The 20,287-nt window shown below is 51.8% G+C and overlaps 10 protein-coding genes across 10 annotated transcripts; 6 read left to right on the top strand and 4 right to left on the bottom strand.

Moving 5' to 3' along the window:
• Window positions 1-24: 24 nt before the first annotated feature.
• M436DRAFT_45788 (DNA glycosylase) lies at window positions 25-1,242 on the top strand (the record flags this gene model as incomplete). Its single annotated transcript, XM_013571925.1, has 1 exon — window positions 25-1,242. One exon carries the CDS (start codon window positions 25-27, stop codon window positions 1,240-1,242), a length of 1,218 nt encoding a protein of 405 aa, XP_013427379.1.
• Window positions 1,243-2,633: 1,391 nt separating this feature from the next.
• Window positions 2,634-3,684, bottom strand: M436DRAFT_72764 (uncharacterized protein; the record flags this gene model as incomplete). The annotated part of the gene is made up of 3 exons (XM_013572258.1): window positions 2,634-3,399; window positions 3,488-3,546; window positions 3,643-3,684. The coding sequence occupies 3 exons, from the start codon at window positions 3,682-3,684 to the stop codon at window positions 2,634-2,636; spliced, it is 867 nt and encodes a 288-aa protein (XP_013427712.1).
• A 2,041-nt stretch (window positions 3,685-5,725) lies between these two features.
• M436DRAFT_46218 (uncharacterized protein) lies at window positions 5,726-7,669 on the top strand (the record flags this gene model as incomplete). The annotated part of the gene is made up of 1 exon (XM_013572004.1): window positions 5,726-7,669. The coding sequence occupies one exon, from the start codon at window positions 5,726-5,728 to the stop codon at window positions 7,667-7,669; it is 1,944 nt and encodes a 647-aa protein (XP_013427458.1).
• An 891-nt stretch (window positions 7,670-8,560) lies between these two features.
• M436DRAFT_46028 (FMN-dependent alpha-hydroxy acid dehydrogenase) lies at window positions 8,561-10,159 on the top strand (the record flags this gene model as incomplete). Its single annotated transcript, XM_013571964.1, has 5 exons — window positions 8,561-8,634; window positions 8,798-8,835; window positions 8,889-9,348; window positions 9,405-9,805; window positions 9,864-10,159. The coding sequence occupies 5 exons, from the start codon at window positions 8,561-8,563 to the stop codon at window positions 10,157-10,159; spliced, it is 1,269 nt and encodes a 422-aa protein (XP_013427418.1).
• Window positions 10,160-10,471: 312 nt separating this feature from the next.
• M436DRAFT_46390 (uncharacterized protein) lies at window positions 10,472-11,259 on the top strand (the record flags this gene model as incomplete). The annotated part of the gene is made up of 2 exons (XM_013572042.1): window positions 10,472-10,671; window positions 10,737-11,259. 2 exons carry the CDS (start codon window positions 10,472-10,474, stop codon window positions 11,257-11,259), a joined length of 723 nt encoding a protein of 240 aa, XP_013427496.1.
• Window positions 11,260-12,232: 973 nt separating this feature from the next.
• Window positions 12,233-12,976, top strand: M436DRAFT_13053 (uncharacterized protein; the record flags this gene model as incomplete). Its single annotated transcript, XM_013571897.1, has 2 exons — window positions 12,233-12,473; window positions 12,534-12,976. Coding segments are annotated over 2 exons (684 nt in total), but the record flags the coding sequence as incomplete, so codon positions are not given.
• A 297-nt stretch (window positions 12,977-13,273) lies between these two features.
• Window positions 13,274-14,650, bottom strand: M436DRAFT_81835 (cytochrome b2; the record flags this gene model as incomplete). Its single annotated transcript, XM_013572330.1, has 3 exons — window positions 13,274-13,449; window positions 13,503-14,172; window positions 14,234-14,650. 3 exons carry the CDS (start codon window positions 14,648-14,650, stop codon window positions 13,274-13,276), a joined length of 1,263 nt encoding a protein of 420 aa, XP_013427784.1.
• Window positions 14,651-14,942: 292 nt separating this feature from the next.
• Window positions 14,943-16,056, bottom strand: M436DRAFT_72758 (hydrolase, TatD family protein; the record flags this gene model as incomplete). Its single annotated transcript, XM_013572257.1, has 3 exons — window positions 14,943-15,670; window positions 15,724-15,901; window positions 15,958-16,056. The coding sequence occupies 3 exons, from the start codon at window positions 16,054-16,056 to the stop codon at window positions 14,943-14,945; spliced, it is 1,005 nt and encodes a 334-aa protein (XP_013427711.1).
• A 569-nt stretch (window positions 16,057-16,625) lies between these two features.
• Window positions 16,626-18,525, top strand: M436DRAFT_23071 (uncharacterized protein; the record flags this gene model as incomplete). The annotated part of the gene is made up of 5 exons (XM_013571913.1): window positions 16,626-16,817; window positions 16,870-17,100; window positions 17,156-17,301; window positions 17,352-17,519; window positions 17,571-18,525. Coding segments are annotated over 5 exons (1,692 nt in total), but the record flags the coding sequence as incomplete, so codon positions are not given.
• A 102-nt stretch (window positions 18,526-18,627) lies between these two features.
• M436DRAFT_46757 (nagb/rpia/CoA transferase-like protein) lies at window positions 18,628-20,173 on the bottom strand (the record flags this gene model as incomplete). The annotated part of the gene is made up of 3 exons (XM_013572110.1): window positions 18,628-18,703; window positions 18,760-20,034; window positions 20,091-20,173. 3 exons carry the CDS (start codon window positions 20,171-20,173, stop codon window positions 18,628-18,630), a joined length of 1,434 nt encoding a protein of 477 aa, XP_013427564.1.
• Between the last annotated feature and the right edge of the window lie 114 nt (window positions 20,174-20,287).

Raw genomic sequence — 20,287 nt, 5'->3', positions numbered from 1 at the left:
TCATCGTCATACATATCAGCCAAAATGCGAACGTCGAAGGTATCTCGAGAAACTGCTCGAGTAGTCAATGCTCTTTCATCGCGAGGATCCAATGGCGATGCGCCCAGACGTTCCCTACGCAACTTTGCACATGGTGCAGACGTGAACTATGCAGCGGACGATGCCAGCTCGGATCTATCTTCGCTGCCCTCGAGTGCTTCTCCGTCAAGTGCTTCGCCATCGCCGCCGCCTTCAGGTCGCAAACGTAAGCGCACAGTCAAAACCGAAGTGCTGTCTCCCAATGCCTCGGCCGCCAATCGCAACACCAACCTGCCAAAGAAGACAAAGCGACAACCTGCCAAACGCATCAAGGGCGAACATAGCCATGTCGAGCCCCCGCCCAACTGGGAACAAGTGTACGGCATTACTGCTGAGATGCGCAAGAAGGTCCTCGCTCCAGTCGATACCATGGGATGCGAGTCATTAGCCGAGCGCAATCGCTCCCCAATCGACCGACGACTACAAACATTGATTGCTCTGATGCTGAGCTCCCAAACAAAAGACACCGTCACCGCTGTCGCAATGAAGACTCTGCAGGACAATCTCGAAGGAGGCTTCAATCTTGCTGCGCTGCTCACAGTCGAGCCAGAACGCCTCAACGAATTAATTGCAAAAGTTGGATTCCACAACAACAAGACCAAATACATCAAGGCCACGGCAGAGATTCTTCGAGACCGCTTCGATGGTGACATTCCCGATACGATAGAAGGGCTCGTGTCATTGCCTGGTGTTGGGCCCAAGATGGCTTACTTGACCATGTCTGCCGCATGGGGTCGCGATGAGGGTATTGGTGTCGATGTGCATGTCCACCGTATCACCAACCTCTGGGGCTGGCACAAGACTCGCAATCCGGAAGAGACTCGTGCAGAACTCGAAAGCTGGCTTCCGAAAGAGAAGTGGCATGACATCAACCATCTGCTTGTCGGATTCGGTCAAACCATCTGCTTGCCTGTTGGTCGCAAGTGCAATGATTGTGTTCTGGCGACTGAGGGGTTGTGTCCGAGCGCTGTTGTGAAGAAGGAGGTTACGAAGAGGGTAAAGAAGGTCAAAGACGAGGATGGAGTCAAAACAGAAGTTGACGCGGTTGTAAAGGAAGAGAAAGCTGACGAGGACGCTCCTCCGCTGGACGTTCCGCTCGCTGGTGCCGGCACTGTCCCAGATATAGAGGGTGCAGGCGCAGGCATCAAGGAAGAGGAGCCATGATCGCTTGATCGGCTGCTTACCTCCACTCGTGTTACTACTATGTCCAATATAATGTACGATAAACCTATGGAAGAATTTATGCATTCATCAGTCCTCGCCTCCCTCTCAACAGCAAAACAAACCTCCATCCACCGTCAGTCAGTGATGCACACCAAACGCAAAAAAGAAACACGATCCTGGCAATGGGCGGAATCGAACCGCCGTCGGGTCGGCGTTGCTGGAATTTAACCTCCACAACGACACATGCTACCACTACACCACATCACCTTAGCTTGTAAGGGTTGAATCCGGTTGGCCAGATTCAGGATCTTGGCTGTCCTCAGATCTACGTCAAAATTAATGTCTCGTACGGTCATCAGCTTGCATTCCACTCGGTGTTCATTGCTTGAGTAACTAACCAGTCTTTTTGCCACGGTCGCATATCACAGTTCCGGTCGTCACAGATCACATGCAGTGCAGACCAGCGTCAGTCATGCATACCTCGGTGTTTTACGCCTTCTGGTTGCGTCAATCGTGTTGGTTGGTTTCGTTTCTTGTAGTATGTCCTTGATTTCATGCCTCGCCTGGTCACAACTGTTTTTACTCACCTGCGATGGCTATACTGCATGACAACCTTACTATGAGTGACCAGGGAGGTTAATGGGTACTCCTGACTACTACAGAAGAGATACTGGCCGTGTGAATCGTATTGTGACCATACAAGATAGGTGAGTTACCTGTTACCAGGGTGATACTCTCAGCCATGTCTACTCGGGTCAAAATTTCACATATGTAGGTCACCTAAGTCTGTTGTTATGTGATGTCGAGGGGACACCGTACAATCATTACAGACTAGCCATGCCAGTATAGTTTAGATCAGACACTGTAGTCGATGGAGAAACGTTTGGTGAAAAGAGATGTCTATAGCATGACGAGTTTCATGGCTTGAAATACACGCCATCTATGGGTCGAAGAGCCATGGTGTATAACCACCAGAGATGCACTCGTCAAAAAATTCAGTCGAGCTCGTGATCGCTTGTTGCGAGTCTGAGAAGGGCGGTGGCCTCGCATCTAAGAATGTCCTTGAATGAGCGATGACTAGCGGGTGGCACTCGGAAGACCCCCCAATGAAGTAGAGCCTGGCAGTGACGTCTCAATGCTGTTTTCTACATGCTACGGATCGGCGTTCGTGTCGAGTGCACGGAATCAGACCATGAAAAGGTTGGAGGTGAACGAGAAAGGCAGAAGAGAAAAGAGGATGGATGATAAGGAGGGAGTTGAAGAAATTCCATGTATTATATGCTCTATAAGCTTTTGATCATTGGCAGCGAAAGCACTTTGTTTTGCAGTGTCTGACGCAACGCCTTTATGCAGAACCGTCAAGTCGTAATCGTGAGATGTGCCGGATGCGCTCAGAGAGGAGCATATGGGCTTCTGTAGTCGTCTAAGGGAGAAGGATCCATGGCCATGATATGGGGATCGGGATCGGCGTACAGGTGGTGGTAGACAGCAGCAGAGTGATACGCCGAAGTAAGAGCAGGATCAAGGGCGTGCATGTGGTGTGGTTGCAGCTGTGGATGGTGATGAGGGTGCTGCGATGGAGGTACAGTCAAGTCCTGCCACGGGTCAAGAAGGTGGGCATCGGCAGGCAGGTCGGTGAGATGATCGATGGGGACATGTGCCGGGACATGGAGAGGCGGAGGAACAGAAGGCTGCTGTGTGATTTGCTGGACGGCGTCTTTCTGGACGATGGGCTTGTTGGCAGCACGACGGCGAGGGACAGCGTTAGATGACGATGTAGTTGTACGCGTACGGACAGGCCTCTGACCAGCGGCGATGCCAGCTCGGGCGATGGCGCGCGAGATGGTCGACATGGACACGGTCAGTTCGAGTTCCTTCTGCAGATGGCGGCGCATCTCGTCGAGCTCCATGTCGGGTTTGGCAGCGAGCAGGCCCTGCAGAAACTTGTCGACACCTTCGCTCATGGCACGTGGCCTGCCCAGAGTCTTTGTCTGTACGCGACCCACAGTGCCGTGCTTCTTGAACTTTGCAATCTTGAGATAGACATTGGTGCGCGACACACTGGGCACGGCGGCGCGTATCGCCATGGCCGACTTGCCCTCGCTCACCATGCGCTCTATTGTCGCATTGTCCTCGTCCGTGACCATCGTCTGTCGTCTACATCTTGTTCGTCAGTAAACTGCCTGTCTGCCCGCAGTACAGCCATGCATGTTGCCATGTGCAGAGCGTACGAAGAGGCGCTTACCGACGTCGTTTGTTTGTGAAATAATCATGGGAATCCGGCCCTGTGTCCCATCCTTTTTGCTTGACACATCCGACGTGCAACGGGCACCGACTGGAGCTTCAGAATCGCCAACACTCGGATATCTTCACCATCGTCAAATCCTCCCAGGCTCTCACCCAGCTGTGCTTCGTATCCCTTCTGTAATACCTGATTTGCATTTGTATCTTATGCTGTAACAAGGACTTTTGTCTCTCCTGACCGCGCTTCTCGCCATCCTGCGCCTGGCCTTGTCTCCTGTGCTCTCACTCAAATCCGAGTTTCAGCTGTCTAGGGCGCCCTCCTCCCTCCCTCCCAGACACTCGCACTGAACTCAGTGTGCGCCTTCGTGTCTGTTGCGAGCGACAGTGGTCTAAACGAGAGACCGAAGCCTCTCAGCAAGACGCCGTCTCCTTCGCGCCATGTACTCCTTCAATATGAATGCACAGCCGGTGCGCGCTCACCAACGGTTTCAGGGACGTCGCCTTCCATACGGTGCTGCGGGACGACGGCTGATTGCCTGATTACAGTTTCGCAATCAGTGCAAGGTGCTCTCCTTGCCCCCTCAGACGTCATACACGAAGGTCAATGGGCATAACAAGACTCCGCCAAGGCAGCATGCACCGTGATGGCTTCATGCGAGGCCGCTGTACCCTCGGCTCCTCCCAAGACATGGTCATGTCTAGAGGCTTCAATACCTCGCATGTACAGCGAGGCCTGTACTCGAATGTCTTACCAATTCAGAGACAGAGACAGGGTGACTTGAGACTTCTGTTCTCCTGAGCCACGTCACAGCTGTCGAGTCGACAAATCCAGGTTTCTAGCTGACATTCCCATGCTAGTGAATGCAGAGTTTCACAAACGTTTTGCCAATACATACGTCTCCTCCAGACCCGCAGGCAATGGTCTGAATCATGAAGCCGTCGGCCTACCGAAAACAACAGAGGTAACCAGAGATGCGCAACGATCCTGGCTAGCAGATCTGTCGTGGCCTTGCAACACAACCCAGGCGGACACCTAGCACATATAAAGATCGTCGCTTGTTGTTTGGCGACGAATCTCTACAGAGCAGATGCGCCTCCTGCCCACGGACGCCTTTTTCTAGAAGCAAAACCGAACAAAAGGGAGCCAGCTTGGCGGGGTTTCTCCTTCCGAAATTGGGCGCGGCCGTTGAACCTTGCGACCACATCCACACAACCCAGCCCTTTCAATTTTAACGTATGCGTGACAGTTCGATAATCGAGAACGATGCACACGATACCAGGTATCTATCTTGTTGCGGCCGGCGGATGGCAACTTGTCCATGAGACAGCAGCTGCAAACGTCTCGTGCCACGCCGAAAGCGTGCAGCCATGATGGAAAGAGGGCTCTGAGTCTCTGCCCAATCCTTTTTCGTCAGAGTTTGAGCATCCCGCAATCGAACATGCACGGTTGGCGTTCATCCATGGTCCCGGCTTTTGGGTTAATTATTGCCATGCTCCTCATGACTCCTGGGCACGTTGTGTCTGTGTCAGATCAAAGAGGGTATTTTGCTTCTAGTTGCTAGGCTCTGTTTCCTGCATAGACGTTTCGTCCCTCGTCTCTTTAATCGAAGGGGCCGCAAACATTAACATTCCACTCCCCTCTTGCCTTGCTTGATCGCTTTTCCTTATACCACCCATCCCACCTTCCTCATCTCTCGACACCCCCGCGTTTAGGCTTGCTTTCGACTCTCCTTTTGTTCGACCCAGCCGTCCGCTCCCGACCTCGTCTTTGTAGCTGCTACCCCCATCAACACCATACAACAACCACGACATCGTCCGCTCGCGACATCTGCAGGAAATTCTAAACCACTACTGGCGGCTTGTCTTCTCTGTTGAACAACTTGAACATACCCATAAATAATATCTGAACTTTTGGCTGGTCCCGAACGCTGCAATAATTCATCAACAACAATATCTCGCAGAAACACGTCACCACCTTTGCAGTGAAGTGAGTATACCATAATCGAAGCCTCTCCTTGACGGCAACTCGAGCCGGTTAGCGCCATTCTGTGCGACGACCAGAAGCTGATTTCACTCTGCCAAAAGATCTTATACATTCACCACGACCCGTTCCGAAGCTGCGCTGCGACATCTCCTTTTCTTACAACTTCTTTTCCCACAACCCTTCTTCCCACTTCTTTACTCAACGATCTCTCATTTCTCTATTTGCATCCTCGCATACCACACCACACACTCAGCCATGGAAGGTAACGGAGGCAGAAGCGGTAGAAGAAACGACTCTATCAGCAGTGTCATGTCCTTGGGTACTGACAACAACAACAACAACAACAACACCTCGCCCTCATGGTCAGCCGCACCTGCCGACCAGAGATCTTCACGTGCAGAACAGGTGCTCGATCATGAGGCATCTGTTCACATGCTCTCATCACACTATGCCCCAGAAGATCACTCATACATGGAGGGTTCTAACTCTGACACCGACCAATCCGACATGATGAGCCCTCTTGAGATCCGCCACGCTATATTCGAGATGCTCGACGAACTCCCACAGTGCGCCTCCACCGACCTCGTCACTCCCTACCAGAAGGCAGCCACGCTACCTCCTGTTACCCAAGATTCGCTCTGTGAGTTGGACGTTGGCCGCATCATCAACAACCCCAAGCTGCGCCACGATGTCAACTTCGACCGCGAGCTCCACTTCAGACCCAACCTCGACGGACCCAGAGGCAAGACAAAACTCAAGTCCGCCGACGAGTACTGGAAGGCCGTGCTGGCCGAGCTGGAGGTCTACAGAGCAGTCGGCTTCCGTCTCATGACTAGCAGAAGCGACGAAGAACTTGAGTACTGGACTTGCATGATCAAGGCCAACCAGATCAGACTTCCAGGCATCTTCACCACCATCTACGAAATCCTCAAGACGCTTGTGCCTGAACGCGACCAAGCCATCGTGGCAGAGAGACTCGACGTCGAGATGATCATGCAGCAGATCTGCAAGGGTGTCTTCAATCTTCTGGATCTGGCTCAGTGGCTGGCTACTATTCTGAAGGCCCACTGTGCCCCCATGAGAGATGACTGGATTGACCAGATGCTTGAGGGAACTACCCAGGGCGTTGAGGAGGGCAATCAGAAGGCTGTTGTTGTCGGTCTCAGACAGACTCTGGCCATTCTCGAGGCCATGAAGCTGGACGTTGCCAACCACCAGATTAGACATCTGCGCAGCTTGTTGATTGACGACACTGTCAATTTCCAGCAGAAGTACCACGCCCACAAGATCGCTGCAGGCCGCTTCAAGGTCAAGGGTGCACGCGATTGGTTCAAGGCAGAAGAGGCTCTCCTCAGCGGCTGTAACCTCGCCCCAACCCCTCTGGAGACCTTCTCGTCGGCAGTCCTCCGCTCCTTGCTCTCTCAGAGCCCTATTCCTCACTTTCCCGACACATTCCATCTCGACTATGAACGCCTCCGCCAGCTTCGCAGTGACATCCACAACATGATCCAGCTGGACATGTGCAACAAAGCCTTTGATGTTCTAATCAAGGACAAGGTCAGCGAGCAGACTCGTGCTGCTGGCAAGAAGACCCTCCAATTCAGAATCACTGGTATTATCGGCGATTCTGGTCTTTACCTTGAGAACCTCGAGAACCTTTCTGCCGAGATCGTTCGCCTCGTCCTTGAGCTGGAAGGCTCAGACCGCACCTTTGACTCCGACATGAACAGCATCGTCGAGCACTACCTTCGTACCGAGCTACCTCTCGCTTCTTCTGCCTTTGGCATTCAGCTCCAGTCGATCCTCGATACCGAGCTGCCCAGACTGTGTAACGCTGTGAAGTCCAGCGCAAGACTTCCTCTTCTGGCTCTTCACGATGTCATGCTCCCTCCCATCCAGCCTGCTGGCAAGGGTGCTGCTGCCAAGCCCATCGCCGAGCCTCTTCTCGACGAGATCCTCAAGCGCGTCACCCATCTCGCAGTCATCCACTGGCACGTCTGGTCACCCATCATCTACAACCTGCAGGTTGCTGTTGGCTCGACCGATCTTGGCTCCCCTGACAACAACACTGACACCGCTCACGTGAACACCAACACCGCTTCGCCTAGCTCTGTCGCTTCGACTCCCGACATGCAGAGCCAGACTGGTGGTTTCACTCAACTCAACCCCTCCATCACCAACAGTCACTCCCAGGAGTAGACTTATCGCTACAGGCCAATCCTCCAATTGTTCTCCGCCTTGTAACAACATCAACCCAATTAATTCTCGGCCCGTTATTGTTTCCAGCCACCATCTCAAGCCAATCCGGAGCAGCAGGCTTCCTCTGCCTCACTACCCGAAGCAGGACTAGTCAGCAGCTCCTTGGACATGCTCGACATGTGTGGCTTTCTGCAGATACCCCTTGTGTTTTCTTTTTCTTTTTCTTTTTCTTTTCCCTTTCCTTATGTTGTCTTCACATTATCATCAAGCAGTTCAGCAAGGCGCTGGCGGAGTTCTCAAGTCGATCGTTTACTTCCGGAATGGCGGAATCGTGTCTTTAGCAAGCAGTAACTCATTGTCGTTGTACATATCTTATCCAAGCTTTTATTATCACCTCCACTCTTCCTGATTCATTATTAACGATACAACCTGAGCAAATGAATCTCCAGATCACTTAGGACGTTTATCCGTGATGGAGCATCGACCTCCCAAGGGTCAATGTCATGCTCTATTGTTAGTCGTCTTGACTCTCGAGAGGTTTAAGCCTCAGGCGAAAAGATGCCAAATAGATTAATGCCACGGGTCGAAGAAGCTTGGTTCGGAGACTAGCCTCTCATGGCAAAGCTCCGAGCTTAACCGGCGGCCGAGCGTGGGGGCGGGAAGCAGATGATATCACTCTAATCCTCAATCATCGTTACGTAGGGGCGTCAACACTGATCATACTGATCGCGATGTTGCGTGTACGAGACGGCTGATAGATTAGAATTACCACTCTCTGAACTGCCGAAGCTTCCGCTGAATCAAGCTTATAGTTCGTTGTGAGCTCTGAACGACTTTCTCTCCCGCTTTGATTGTGAATTTATTGAAAGTTTCAAAATCGACGAAGCAATCATGGATGTCAAGAACCCCAACAAGGAGCACAGGACCACTCCTGAGTACGCAGAGTACCAGAGAGATAACTTTTGGTGAGTAAACCTCAAGACTTGAATATCATAACTGGTATCTATTTGAGAAGCCTTGTCGTTGAAACGTTGTTCGCGACGGTATCTTGCAGAGCTGAGCGCACTCGTCCAGCATTTTCATACCACGCATTTGTATGAGAGCATACTAATAGAAGTGCCATGATAGGGCCGATAACGAAGGAAAGACGCCTCCTTTTAACACACGTAAGCAATGCAATCGAGTTGTCGAGCAGATGAGATATTGAGACAAACGACAGACCCCGACAAGCTCGAGGAGAGAGCAAAAGAGAAGCTTTCAGAAGGTGGCTGGTACTATGCCTCCTCCAACGCCGGCTATTCCACAACACATCTCGCCAACCGCCAGGCCTTCTACCGCCATCGCATCATCCCTCGCATGCTAGTCGACACAAACAAGCGTGACACCTCCTGGGAGATCTGGGGCCACAAGACTAGCGCACCCATCGGGTTCTCTCCTATTGGAATCAACAAGATCTACAATCCTCTGGGAGAACTCCCCGTGGCAAAGGTTGCCAAAGAACTCAACTTGCCATACTGTCTGAGTACTGCTGGGTCGCAGCCAATTGAGGATGTTGGTGCTGCCAATGGAGAGGGCCCTCGCTTTTTCCAGTTGTACATGCCGCATGATGATGAGTTGACGGTTTCGCTCTTGCGCAGAGCAATCGATTCGGGCTTCACTGCCTGTATCTTGACTGTTGAGTATGGTCACTCTTGGTGTTGTCCGATCAGACAAGCAACTGACAAGTCTTTTGCAGCACATGGCAACTCGGCTGGAGACACGACGACGTCGCACACAGCAACTACGCCTTCTACCACGGCATCGGAGCCGATCTGGGATTGTCCGACCCAGTCTTCCAGAAGAGACTTGCAGAAGACGGAATTGACCCCGTAAAGGAACCCAACAAAGCTGGTGCCAAATGGATAGACAATGTTTGGCATGGAAGAGCCCATACCTGGGACAAGATGCCTTGGCTCATCAAGACGTGGAAGGAGATGAGTGGCGGCAAGCCTTTTGCCATCAAGGGCATTCAAAGTGTTGCCGATGCTAGAAAGTGTGTTGAGATTGGTTGCGATGGCATCGTTGTCAGTAACCATGCTGGAAGACAAGTCGATGGCGCTACGGCGAGTCTCGATGCTCTGGAACAGATCGTTGATGGTAAGCCTACGGAACAAACTCCGTCGCATCACAGCTGCTGACTCTTGAACTTTTCTAGCCGTCGGCGACAAGATCTACATCATGTTCGACTCTGGTGTCCGCGGCGCCTCCGACGTCTTCAAAGCTCTCGCACTGGGAGCCAAGTTTGTCTTCGTCGGCAGACTATGGGTCTGGGGCCTGAGCATCATGGGCGAACACGGCGTCAGGCACGTCATGAAGTCGCTCTTGGCTGACTTTGATATCCTTCTGAATGTTGCTGGCTTCCAGAATGTCGAACAGATTGTTGGTAATCGCGAGGCACTGGAATCTTTGCCAAAGGCCTACACCCTTATTCAGGAGAGAGCAAAGCTCTGAGGAGCTATGAGAATGATTAAATGATGGGTATGATGGAGTATAGAACTAGTGATCAGAAATTGAACGGTTCTCATGACTTTACCAAAACTTGTGTCAGCATTGAAGTATGCTCAAAGTTTTTGATTTGATCTCCAAAATACATTTCATATTGTGTTGATGAAGAAGAAGAAGAGAGAGTTTCCTCAAAGCAACATCCGTTGTTTGGCAAGTTGTTGTTGAACCGTGCGCACAGTCCCAAAGTTCAGCCCCTACACCAACCCATCCATCACTCTCGCCAATCAAATGCACTTTTGAGACTCGATCGAAACAAACATGGATGAGTTATATGACCATGAGACGATCAAGTACGAAACATTTGCAGGGTTACTTGAATCATACAAAGAGCTCGTTCCAAGCAAGCTTGAAGAACTAGAACAGCAGCGACTCGAGATCATTCCCAAAGCACTATCGGAAAGGGCCGACGACGCACACCTGAACAAGGCCGAAGTGCAGAGACTGGTAGATTGGAAACTGTATGTTGAGAAACGTTGAGGTGTTCGAGTCCCCGTAGCTGACATGTTTGCCTCCATCCTTCCAGCGGCCATGGCACTTTCAGACCCTCTCTGCGCAAGCTCGTCGAATCAAACACGGACGAGACAGTGGAGCAATGCACACGACAAGCGTTCGAGACCTACGACAAGGACGGCGATCAGTGGGACAAGGTGGTGGTCACGCTGGCCAAGGGGCTTCGTGGCGTAGGGCCCGCGACAGCCTCGCTCTTGCTCAACACGTACGACAGCGAGAAAGTGCCGTTCTTCTCGGACGAACTCTTCCGTTGGGTCATGTTCTCCGAGGGCAAGGGCAACGGATGGGACAGGAAGATCAAGTATTCGGCAAAGGAATACCAAGAGCTGTACTCGCGGGTGGAGTTGTTACGAGAGAAATTGGGCAAAGAGAGCGAAAAGACGATCACGTCAGTTCAGGTGGAAATGGTAGCGTACGTACTAGGACGAAGACAGATCGGAGCAGCGAAGAGAAAGGGAATCGATGGAGAAGAGAAAGAAGGAGTTGACAATGGGGCAGGAGAAGATAGGACCAGAAAGAAGCGAAGAAGAGTGTAAATGCTCTTTACCTTTGGTATAGACTTCGATCGCATGGTCATCATTCTACTCTTACAGTTCTTGGACCCCTTCTCGAGGATGGATCCCTCGGTTCTGCATGAGACTGTGATGCATCACAAACATGCGCGTAGGGCTGAGCACGCCATAGGGGCATTGCAGAAATTTTGGCTGCTCCAAGCCACGGTTCTCATTGATACAATCTCCTTGGACAGAGGATGCCAGAAGCTAGAGGGAGCACATATTGTGTACCTGTCACAAATTGATATATCGAGATGTAGTCACGGCTTACTCGAAGCATACGGTGGCCTCGGTAGATGTTCGCTTTGATGTCAAGGACAGGGCGGAAAATAGTACCCGCTTGGTCAAAGATATTATTAAGCACTTGGGCGTGCTTTGAAAGCAGCAGCGAGCCGAAGAAGGCGGGGTTTCCTCAAAGGTTCCCGCAACCTAATCTGGACTAGTCGGGGGAAATGAAGGTCGACGACTCGACGAGAACAATACCAAGCTGACGAGAGAGATGGGACGAAGTGCAACAAAGCAGAAGGAAACAATGGGGAGGACAGGAGACAATAGATAGGACAAGCAGAAGTGATCCGAGTGGACTGATGACGAGTGGGAGCGAGTACAAAGGACAAAAGGGATTGACAGAACGATGATGCTGAGACGGTTGCGGATGAAAGCGGAGTTGCGGCAGCCCGCGAGAGGAGCGAATCGAGGGCAGTTTTAGCGCACGCGCCATATGGGCTCCGGTTCTTGAGCGCTCCCAACGATTGCAAGGCAGGAAGTCGCACTCGCTCCATTTCGGTTCTGCATCCTGCCTCTCCCCAAAAGCACGCAACCACCCACCACCCTCTACTACGCCCAGCGACCCTCTAATACTCCCTATACACCCCGCCTCGCTCGCTTCTGAGTTTTCGACAATTCCCCTGCGCCGTCGCGCGCCCGCCGCCCACTTCCGCCCTTCATGTCGACCTACAGCGCCCGTCGCGCACCCAACGTGTCGCAGTACATTGCCAACCTGAACACCGTCCCCTCCGCCGCCGACCTGGCCGCCCAGCAGGAACTCGGTACCTTCGATGATGACCTGGCCATCTTCACAAACACCCAATTCTTCGACTTTGAGAACGACATGCCCGCGTTCGCCGACATGCCTCAGCAGCAGTCCCCCGCCAACATGCAGCCCGACATGCACAAGTCCCTCGATTTCGGAAACGGTAAGCATTGTCCCCTTGGCATTCCAACCTGACCGAGTCGCTGATCAATCTCAATCACAGCCAACAACTTTGCCTTTTCCGACTTCAACTTCCAGCAGCCGCGCCCTCACGCTCTGCCAACCTCGCCGCCCAATGGTCTTGCCATCGCTCCCTCACCCACTGCCCGTCTGGATTTCCCTGTCCAGCACGCAGCTCGCATGGCTCAGCCCCAGGCTGCTTTCTCCCACCCTTCTCCCCAAGTAGGAGAGAAGCGCAAGTCGACCGTCGCTGCCATGTCGTCGCCTGCTGATCTCGAGGACGAAGGCCGTATGGCCGCCGAGGAGGACAAGCGTCGCCGCAACACTGCTGCTAGCGCCCGTTTCCGTGTCAAGAAGAAGCAACGTGAGCAGGCGCTTGAGAAGACTGCCAAGGACATGTCCGACAAGGTCCAGCTCCTCGAGGCTCGCGTCAACCAGCTCGAGATGGAGAACAAATGGCTCAAGGGCCTCATCACTGAGAAGAACCTCAAGGGACCTACCGCCGACTCAGAAACCACAGAGACCAAGAAGGCCGAGACGATAATCGACTCGTCCAAGAAGGGCGTCGGGACTGACAACAAGGCGGACCAGGCTGTCGAAGCTTGATTAATATCATGCTGACATGCCTCCGCCGGCCCCAAATTTAAAACGCCTTTGCTTTTCTGGACTTTATGAGCTGTTTGGTTTTAGATATGGTTTGCAAGTCTGCCATTATTGATTGATATTATTTTGATTGAATTATTATATACATTCCAAATGCTAATTGCATCTACTTGTTGACATCTACAAGCGTGCCGATCGCTTCGATGTCTTCGTTGGGCTCCACTTAGCATATGGATGATCCGCTGCAGTAGGCACTAGATGGTCGACGTCCAAGCTGTTGATCAGGCCAGGATGGACCTCTGACAGATTGTTGACGCCCAGCAACTTCATGCTTGTTTCTAGCTCGTCTTTGAGGACTGTTAATTCGTGTCAGCGTCGTCTTGTCAGAGTTGTATAAGTCTAGACTTACTGTCGACCATGTGCTCCACTCCTTCGGCTCCGTAGTTGACCGAGTACAAGAAGGGTCGTCCGAGACCGACTGCCTTTGCTCCCAGACAAAGGCACTTCAGGATGTCAGTACCACGGCGGATGCCACCATCGACATAAACCTCGAGACGATCAAATATCTCTGGGTAGCGTCGCTGGCACTCGAGCAGGATCATGATCGATGGTGGCGAAGTGTCCAAACTTCTGCCTCCGTGGTTGCTCAACACGATGCCGTCGACACCTGCATCAGCAGCCATCTTTGCATCCTCTGCGCTCTGGATACCTTTGAGCACAATCTTGCCGTCCCAATTACGACGCAGCCATTGCAGGTCGTCCCAGCTCAGACTGCTGTCGATGTAAGCCCCCATGATTCTACCCAAGCCACCGCCCTTCTTGTCATTGACGGCCTGAGCACCTGACATGGGTGCATTTGTGCTGGGATCTGCAGAAACCCTCTCGTCGGCCTCGCGCTTGCCGGGTACTGGTGCATCGACCGTAACGAAGACGGCCGAGCAGCCAGCCTTGCGGACTCTTTTGAGGAGTTCTTCTGATTGCTTGCGATCTTTGTTGACGTAGAGCTGGAAGAAGAAGGGCTGACCTCTGCGCACGGAAGACACGACTTCATCGATGGGATAGGAAGCATTGCTCGAAACCTGTAGAAAGACCATCTCAGCACAACGACTCTGATCTTTTCTGCGATATATAGAAACTTACGCAATATGGCACATTCTCCTTGCTCAAACCCCTCGCAATTCCCTTCTCACCATCCGGATGCACCAACTTGACCAGCGCAGCCGGATGCACCATAAACGGCACACCAACATCATGCCCCAGAATCGTGGTCGTAGTATCAATCTTACTCACGTCTCTGAGGATGCGGGGTCTGAACCAGATACGGCTAAAGAAACTTCTGTTTCGCTCGTAGGTGTAGCAATCCGTCGCTGCAGAACTGTAGAATGCCCATGTCTTTTTTGCGAGAGTGTTTTTTGCTACTTCTTCGAAATCGTCGCAGTTGATTATGGTGCTCAGTGGTGGTTTCTCGTAGGGTTGGTAGGTGGATGGTGGGGGTTTTTCGAAGGTGTCGCCGCGGTCGACTCCGCCCTGGACTGTGGCATTGGTTTTAGCAGACATGACGATTAGACGTGACTATGCAAGGCCTGAAGAATAGCAGTACAGGAAGAGCAGAGGCCGATGACTACATCTTTATATTCGAAATTGTATGCTTTGTGAGATATTGCCGATGTCGTCGGTTATTGACATTTCGCAAAGAAAGCCGAGTTGGCCCCCCCTCTCGGGTCAAATGCTCCGAGTTATCAAGGTCATCATCGGCACTTAATTCCGAATGATCAGATCTCGTACTGTGTGACAATTGATCAATCCATCTATCTATACACCACGATATATAGTGGCAAGTATCTAGAGTCTACCTCTCACCAAGTCCAAACATCTTGATCGAGTTGTTCCAAGCGGCTTCGCATACTTCCTCGACCGAAATGCCCTTGATATTGGCAATAGCATAAGCCACATTGGGGATGGTACAAGGTTCGTTTCTGCCCTTGACCATGTTCTCGGTTGTCCATTTCTCTTTCTTGACGGCTTTGGGCAGCTGGGGTGCGTCCTTGAGATACTTGGCCGAAGCATGCGAAGGTCGCATCTCGCACCAAGGACCGTCGGTCTCGATTTGTATGCGTTCCAAGGGAACTTCTCTGACCACTTGAACGTTCTCTTCTGTCTTTAGACTGCATCCGTTGATGCCGACGTCAAAGCCCATGGCCACGATGTTCTTCATCTCTTCCAGTGTTCCTGTGAAACTGTGTACGCATCCTCTTTGCGGCAGCTCGTCCAGTCTCTCTTTCAAGATTGCTTCAAAGTCTTCTGCTGCTGCGCGCGAGTGTAAGAACAATGGGAGCTGTACCTCGACAGCAATATCGAGCTGCTTGCGAAAGTACTTGATCTGAGTCTCCTTGTCGGCGTAGTGTAGTCGGTCATAGTCCAGGCCGAATTCGCCATACGCTGCTGCTGTACCGGCAGCCTTTGTCTTGATGGCGAGGTCGCGGAGAGCGGACAGCAGTGCGTCGGGGCCTTGCTCGTACTTGTCGAAAGTCATGGCGGAACATGGGTGCACTCCGACGGTAGCGTAACAGAGGCCAGCTGCGGACAGATTAGCAGTCGTCAATCTGCATCTGACATTGATCTCGACGCACGGTATTGCTCAGCCAAATCAATGGCCTTCCGAGACTCCTCGAGGTCAGAGCCCGTGACCATGAGCTTTCGGCATCCCGCTCCAAGAGCACGTTGGACAATTTGTGGTAGGTCGTCGTCATGGGCCTTCTTGCCGTGGTAGACGCCGCGGAAAATAGGATCACTCAGGTTGATGCCAATCTGCAGCCACTCAGCATCGGTCGGACAAAGTCGAATGCTTGCGCCTGCGAACCAACATCGGCAAATCGAAGAGACGCGGTCGTCTTGTCTTCGTGTTGGACGGGCACGGCACTCAGGCCTGCTGTGAGTGGATCGCTCCCTGCTGTTGTTGACATGGCGGCAAGTCCGAACTTGTGAGCTGTTGAAAGTTGACGGGCTCTGCTTAGTACTATCGGTATCCTAGCCGTTCTCAAGCACTGCATGCGAGCGAATTGTCGAGTTCCAAAAGCTGCCTCGAATAAAAAATGTCAATAGCCGGTAGAGTGATGACGTCGGCTAAACTTGCGATGATTTGTTCTTCGAGGGTTTGACCATTCTTGTTAGCATTGTTTGGAAAGGTAGCTCGGGAATGCATAATGTGTGCAGGCTTCAGTAACGGAACAAGACAGAGGTATTCATATTGACTCGTTGTTGCAGAGAAAGCAAAACATCTGATTCTGTTATACCCACGATGTGAAGTCGAAACACGGTTTCCTGTCCACATGGCCGAGACGCGACGACGTACGTGCAACTCTTTCTTCACACTAAACCGACCAAGAACTATATCTCTTTTGTCTGCTTCCAAGCTCGCGTTGATGGTTTTGTGTGACGGAGACTGAACTACAGACCGTTCTGTACGATACCCTGTGCAGGAGTAATCACACCGCAACCCTCCCCCTTCCATCCCAGGGATACTCGGCATAAAATGCCACCGACTCGAAAGCAACAACATAAACCGACTTGGTCAGGAGCCAATGTTCTGTACTTTTTGTTAGCTTTCCGCATCTGCAATGCTCTTCTTATTCGCACATTTTTCCAGCCAGACGAATACTTTCAATCTCTCGAACCAGCATGGGACATAGCTTTTGGTCCATCAAGTGGTGCATGGATAACATGGGTAAGAGTTACCTACTACAAGATTCAGGGAAATCACTAACGCACTGAATCAGGAATGGCGAGAGCGACTCAGATCTTCGTTGCACCCTTTCCTCTTTGCAGCCGTCTACCGCGTGACAGCTTTGGTCGCTGAGTATCTGGATTTGGAGGCAGCAATTCGAGCTGAGCTCCTGATAGCAGCCCCCAAAGTACTGCAAGCGTGTTTCGCAGCGACTACTGACTACTTCGTCTGGAAGTTGGCTGCAAAAGCGTATGGCAAGAACTCAAAGGCTTCTTCTGCTGCGGTAGGCTTCGTGATGCACTTCGAGATGAGCATATACTGACTGATCTGTCTTCCAGCTCTTCTTGACTGTATTCAGTCCATGGCAATGGTTCTGCTCGACGAGAACACTTTCAAACTCTGTGGAAACCACACTGACAACTATTGCCCTCTGGCTTTGGCCTTTGCGTAACGACCCAAAGCAGCCTGGTTCCAATGCTACAAGGTAGGCTTCCACGGGACTGTATGGGAGGTTGATGACTGACTTTTTTGTAGTCTTCGGTCGGCTCTGGTGTTGGCTGCTATAGCTACAGTGCTAAGACCGACAAATGCGATCATCTGGATTGTCATGGCTGCATATACAGCAGCGCCAAGCAAGGACATCAATCTGACACGAGCCCTTTGGACTCTGGCCGTAGAATGTCGCGAAGCTGTCGTCTCAGGGTACGTTCAGAAATATGATCTCTATCTACTCTGCTAACCTCGACTCAACAGTGCCTCGATAGTCGCCACCTCACTCGCCTCGGATCGTCTTTATTATGGTGATTGGACGTTCCCACCACTTCGCTTCATCCACTTCAACGTCGTGCAATCTCTCGCCGTATTCTACGGCAGAAATCGAGCGGATTATTACTTGACCGAGGGACTTCCTCTACTCCTGACCACAACACTTCCATTCGCTGTCTGGGGCTGTTGGTCCGCTCTCACGAACCCAAGATACAATGCCGATGGTCAAAAGGTCACTCGACCTCTGGCAATCTCGGTTGCCGTCTTCGTGACGATCATGAGTCTGATCGCACACAAGGAAGTCAGATTCATATACCCGCTTCTACCAGGACTTCTAGTCTTAGCAGCAGGGCCGTTCTCGCTGTTCTTCTCACCGCTGCTGTTGCCAAAGACCGCCGTGAAAAAGATGCTTCTCTTCATCTTTGTTGCCGTCAATGCAACCCTGGCTTTCTACATCAGTCAAGTTCATCAACGAGGTGTCATCGACGTACTGCACCATCTCAGGCACAAACACGAAGTCAAAGTGTCATCAAACACTACAGTCATGTTCATGATGCCCTGCCACAGCACACCTTGGAGAAGTCACCTGATCTTCCCAGAGATCGATGCACGAGCACTCACATGCGAACCGCCGCTTGACGTGCCTATCGGAGCAAGATCCTCATACATGGATGAGGCAGATCAGTTCTATGCGGATCCGACTGCATGGATGAACGAGCACATGGAGGACACGAAACTTCTGGGGAAAAGACAGCCGAACGCTGGAATCAACACACACCAGGACAAAGCACAGTGGCCAGAATATCTCGTCTTCTTCGAACAACTGGAGCCTACCATGACGGATTTCTTGGCCAACACTCCGTACATACAAGATTGGAGGACCTTCAACACACACTGGCACGATGATTCGAGGCGTCAAGGAGATGTGGTGGTCTGGAGACTCGAGGGCGTAGAAAAGTAACATCGCACACCGCCTCACAACAGACAAAAATACCATGGGGGATTGCTTTTTGATTATCTCGTATCGTGTTGACTAGGCTTCTTCTTACGAGAGGTTGATATCGTCTACACGATAATGATCCGCAACGATCCTGTAAAGATAACTGGGTGCGTGACCTCCACTGCAAGAATAGTTAGCAAAACCAAGATCCCATAACATACCACGAGCTGCACTTACAGATTGGTGATGTACAAATCCACAAGGTCGGCACTGACGTAATCGTAGATGGGATTGTTGACATCAACACTCTCCACCAAATCGCCCTGCTGGAAATCAATAACCTTGCCCGGGTCACCGTACTCGACCAATTCTTCCATGTCAAAGGGGTACACAGGGCTCAGCTTGTACACACCACTGACCACAACAACGGGTGTTTGATGTACTTTGGCCGCTTGAGCGATGGTAAGCGCACCGGTTGCTGCGATTAGCCCGCCATTGGCAAGCACGGTGTGAGGGGCGAGAATGACCTTGTTGACGCGCGACATGAGTGCAAACACGGCAGAGTCTGGGATCATGATGACTTGGATGCCCATGGAGATCAAAGGCTTCCATCGCTCATCGGCTTCCTCGTCGTCGTCATCGCCCTTTTTGCCGCCGGTCAAGATGGTCGCGTGTGTGTCGACGTGATCGTTGGGGTAGGCTTCAGCGTGGATAACGGTGAATTTTCTCTTGCGGGCTGCTGCGATGAGGAACTTTTGGACCGTCTGCGAGGAAGTGTGGGTGAGGATGATTTCGTTGGCGTGGATGTGCTCGAGGGCTGATGCAGCGATTTGGTCGTCCACAATGTCTAGTTCGTCGACGAGCTCCTTGATTCCGTCAATGACTTCGGCTTTCACGTCCATCTTCGTTTGTGCTGACTCGGGGATGCTGCCTAGACGCAAACCTCCTTTCGAGACGGGCGATTGAGCACCTGCTGGTGGAGTCACCGCCGGAGAAGGCTCATCTGGATGTGACAGCAGGCCGAACAGTGAGGTTACCTGGGGACCAGTGGCGTAGGAAGTGTGGGAAGTAAGAAGCGGGGGTCTGTGGCCTCCCATGCTGTCGTTGAAATCCGCAGGAGAAGGGCTCTCCTGCCTCAGATTCACGTTAGATGGACCAGAAGCGCTGTGGTTTAGCGGGCTGAAGGCTGAGATGTGAGAGTTCATGACGGGTCTGTGCAATGAGTTGTTGTGAGTTTCGTGGGGTTCATCGCTTTGTTCGGCCTCGCTAAAGGCACCGGCATCCAGACCAGTCTCCTCAACTTCTCTGATCAGACCAAGGACGCGGCGTACGATGTTGCCAACTGCCATCTCACGAGGCTGGGCAGCGATCAAACGCTGCCCAACCTTGCGCACTCGCTCAATTAGAGAGCTGGCATCTCTGGTCTTCGAAGCAGCGACAATACGGAGCAAGAGCTGAGTTGTTGCAATAGCACACGGTCTGGAGTTCCTGATCTGGCGTCTTTTCAAAAGACTTTGATATCGTCAGACGAAAGATGGTCCGTGATGAGAATTGATAGATAAACATACGAGATGAAGTGTTCGATCGAAGTCTCGACATCCGCGTGCTTGAGAGATTTCACAAAGGAAGACAATCCAGGAGTAGCGGCCATAGTGGTTGACATGTTGATTGTTCACCAGGTCGTCGTCGCGCAAGAATTTGCTACGTGAGATGAGCCAGATGACTTAGAAACTAGTAGTCCGTTCTTCTAGGCTTAGTTGCCAGA

This window comes from Aureobasidium namibiae (assembly GCF_000721765.1).
Source record: "Aureobasidium namibiae CBS 147.97 unplaced genomic scaffold scaffold_8, whole genome shotgun sequence".
Classification (NCBI taxonomy): Eukaryota; Fungi; Ascomycota; class Dothideomycetes; order Dothideales; family Saccotheciaceae; genus Aureobasidium; species Aureobasidium namibiae.
The sequence above is the reverse complement of the archived record's forward strand: the minus strand, read 5'-3'. Positions and strand labels throughout refer to the sequence as shown.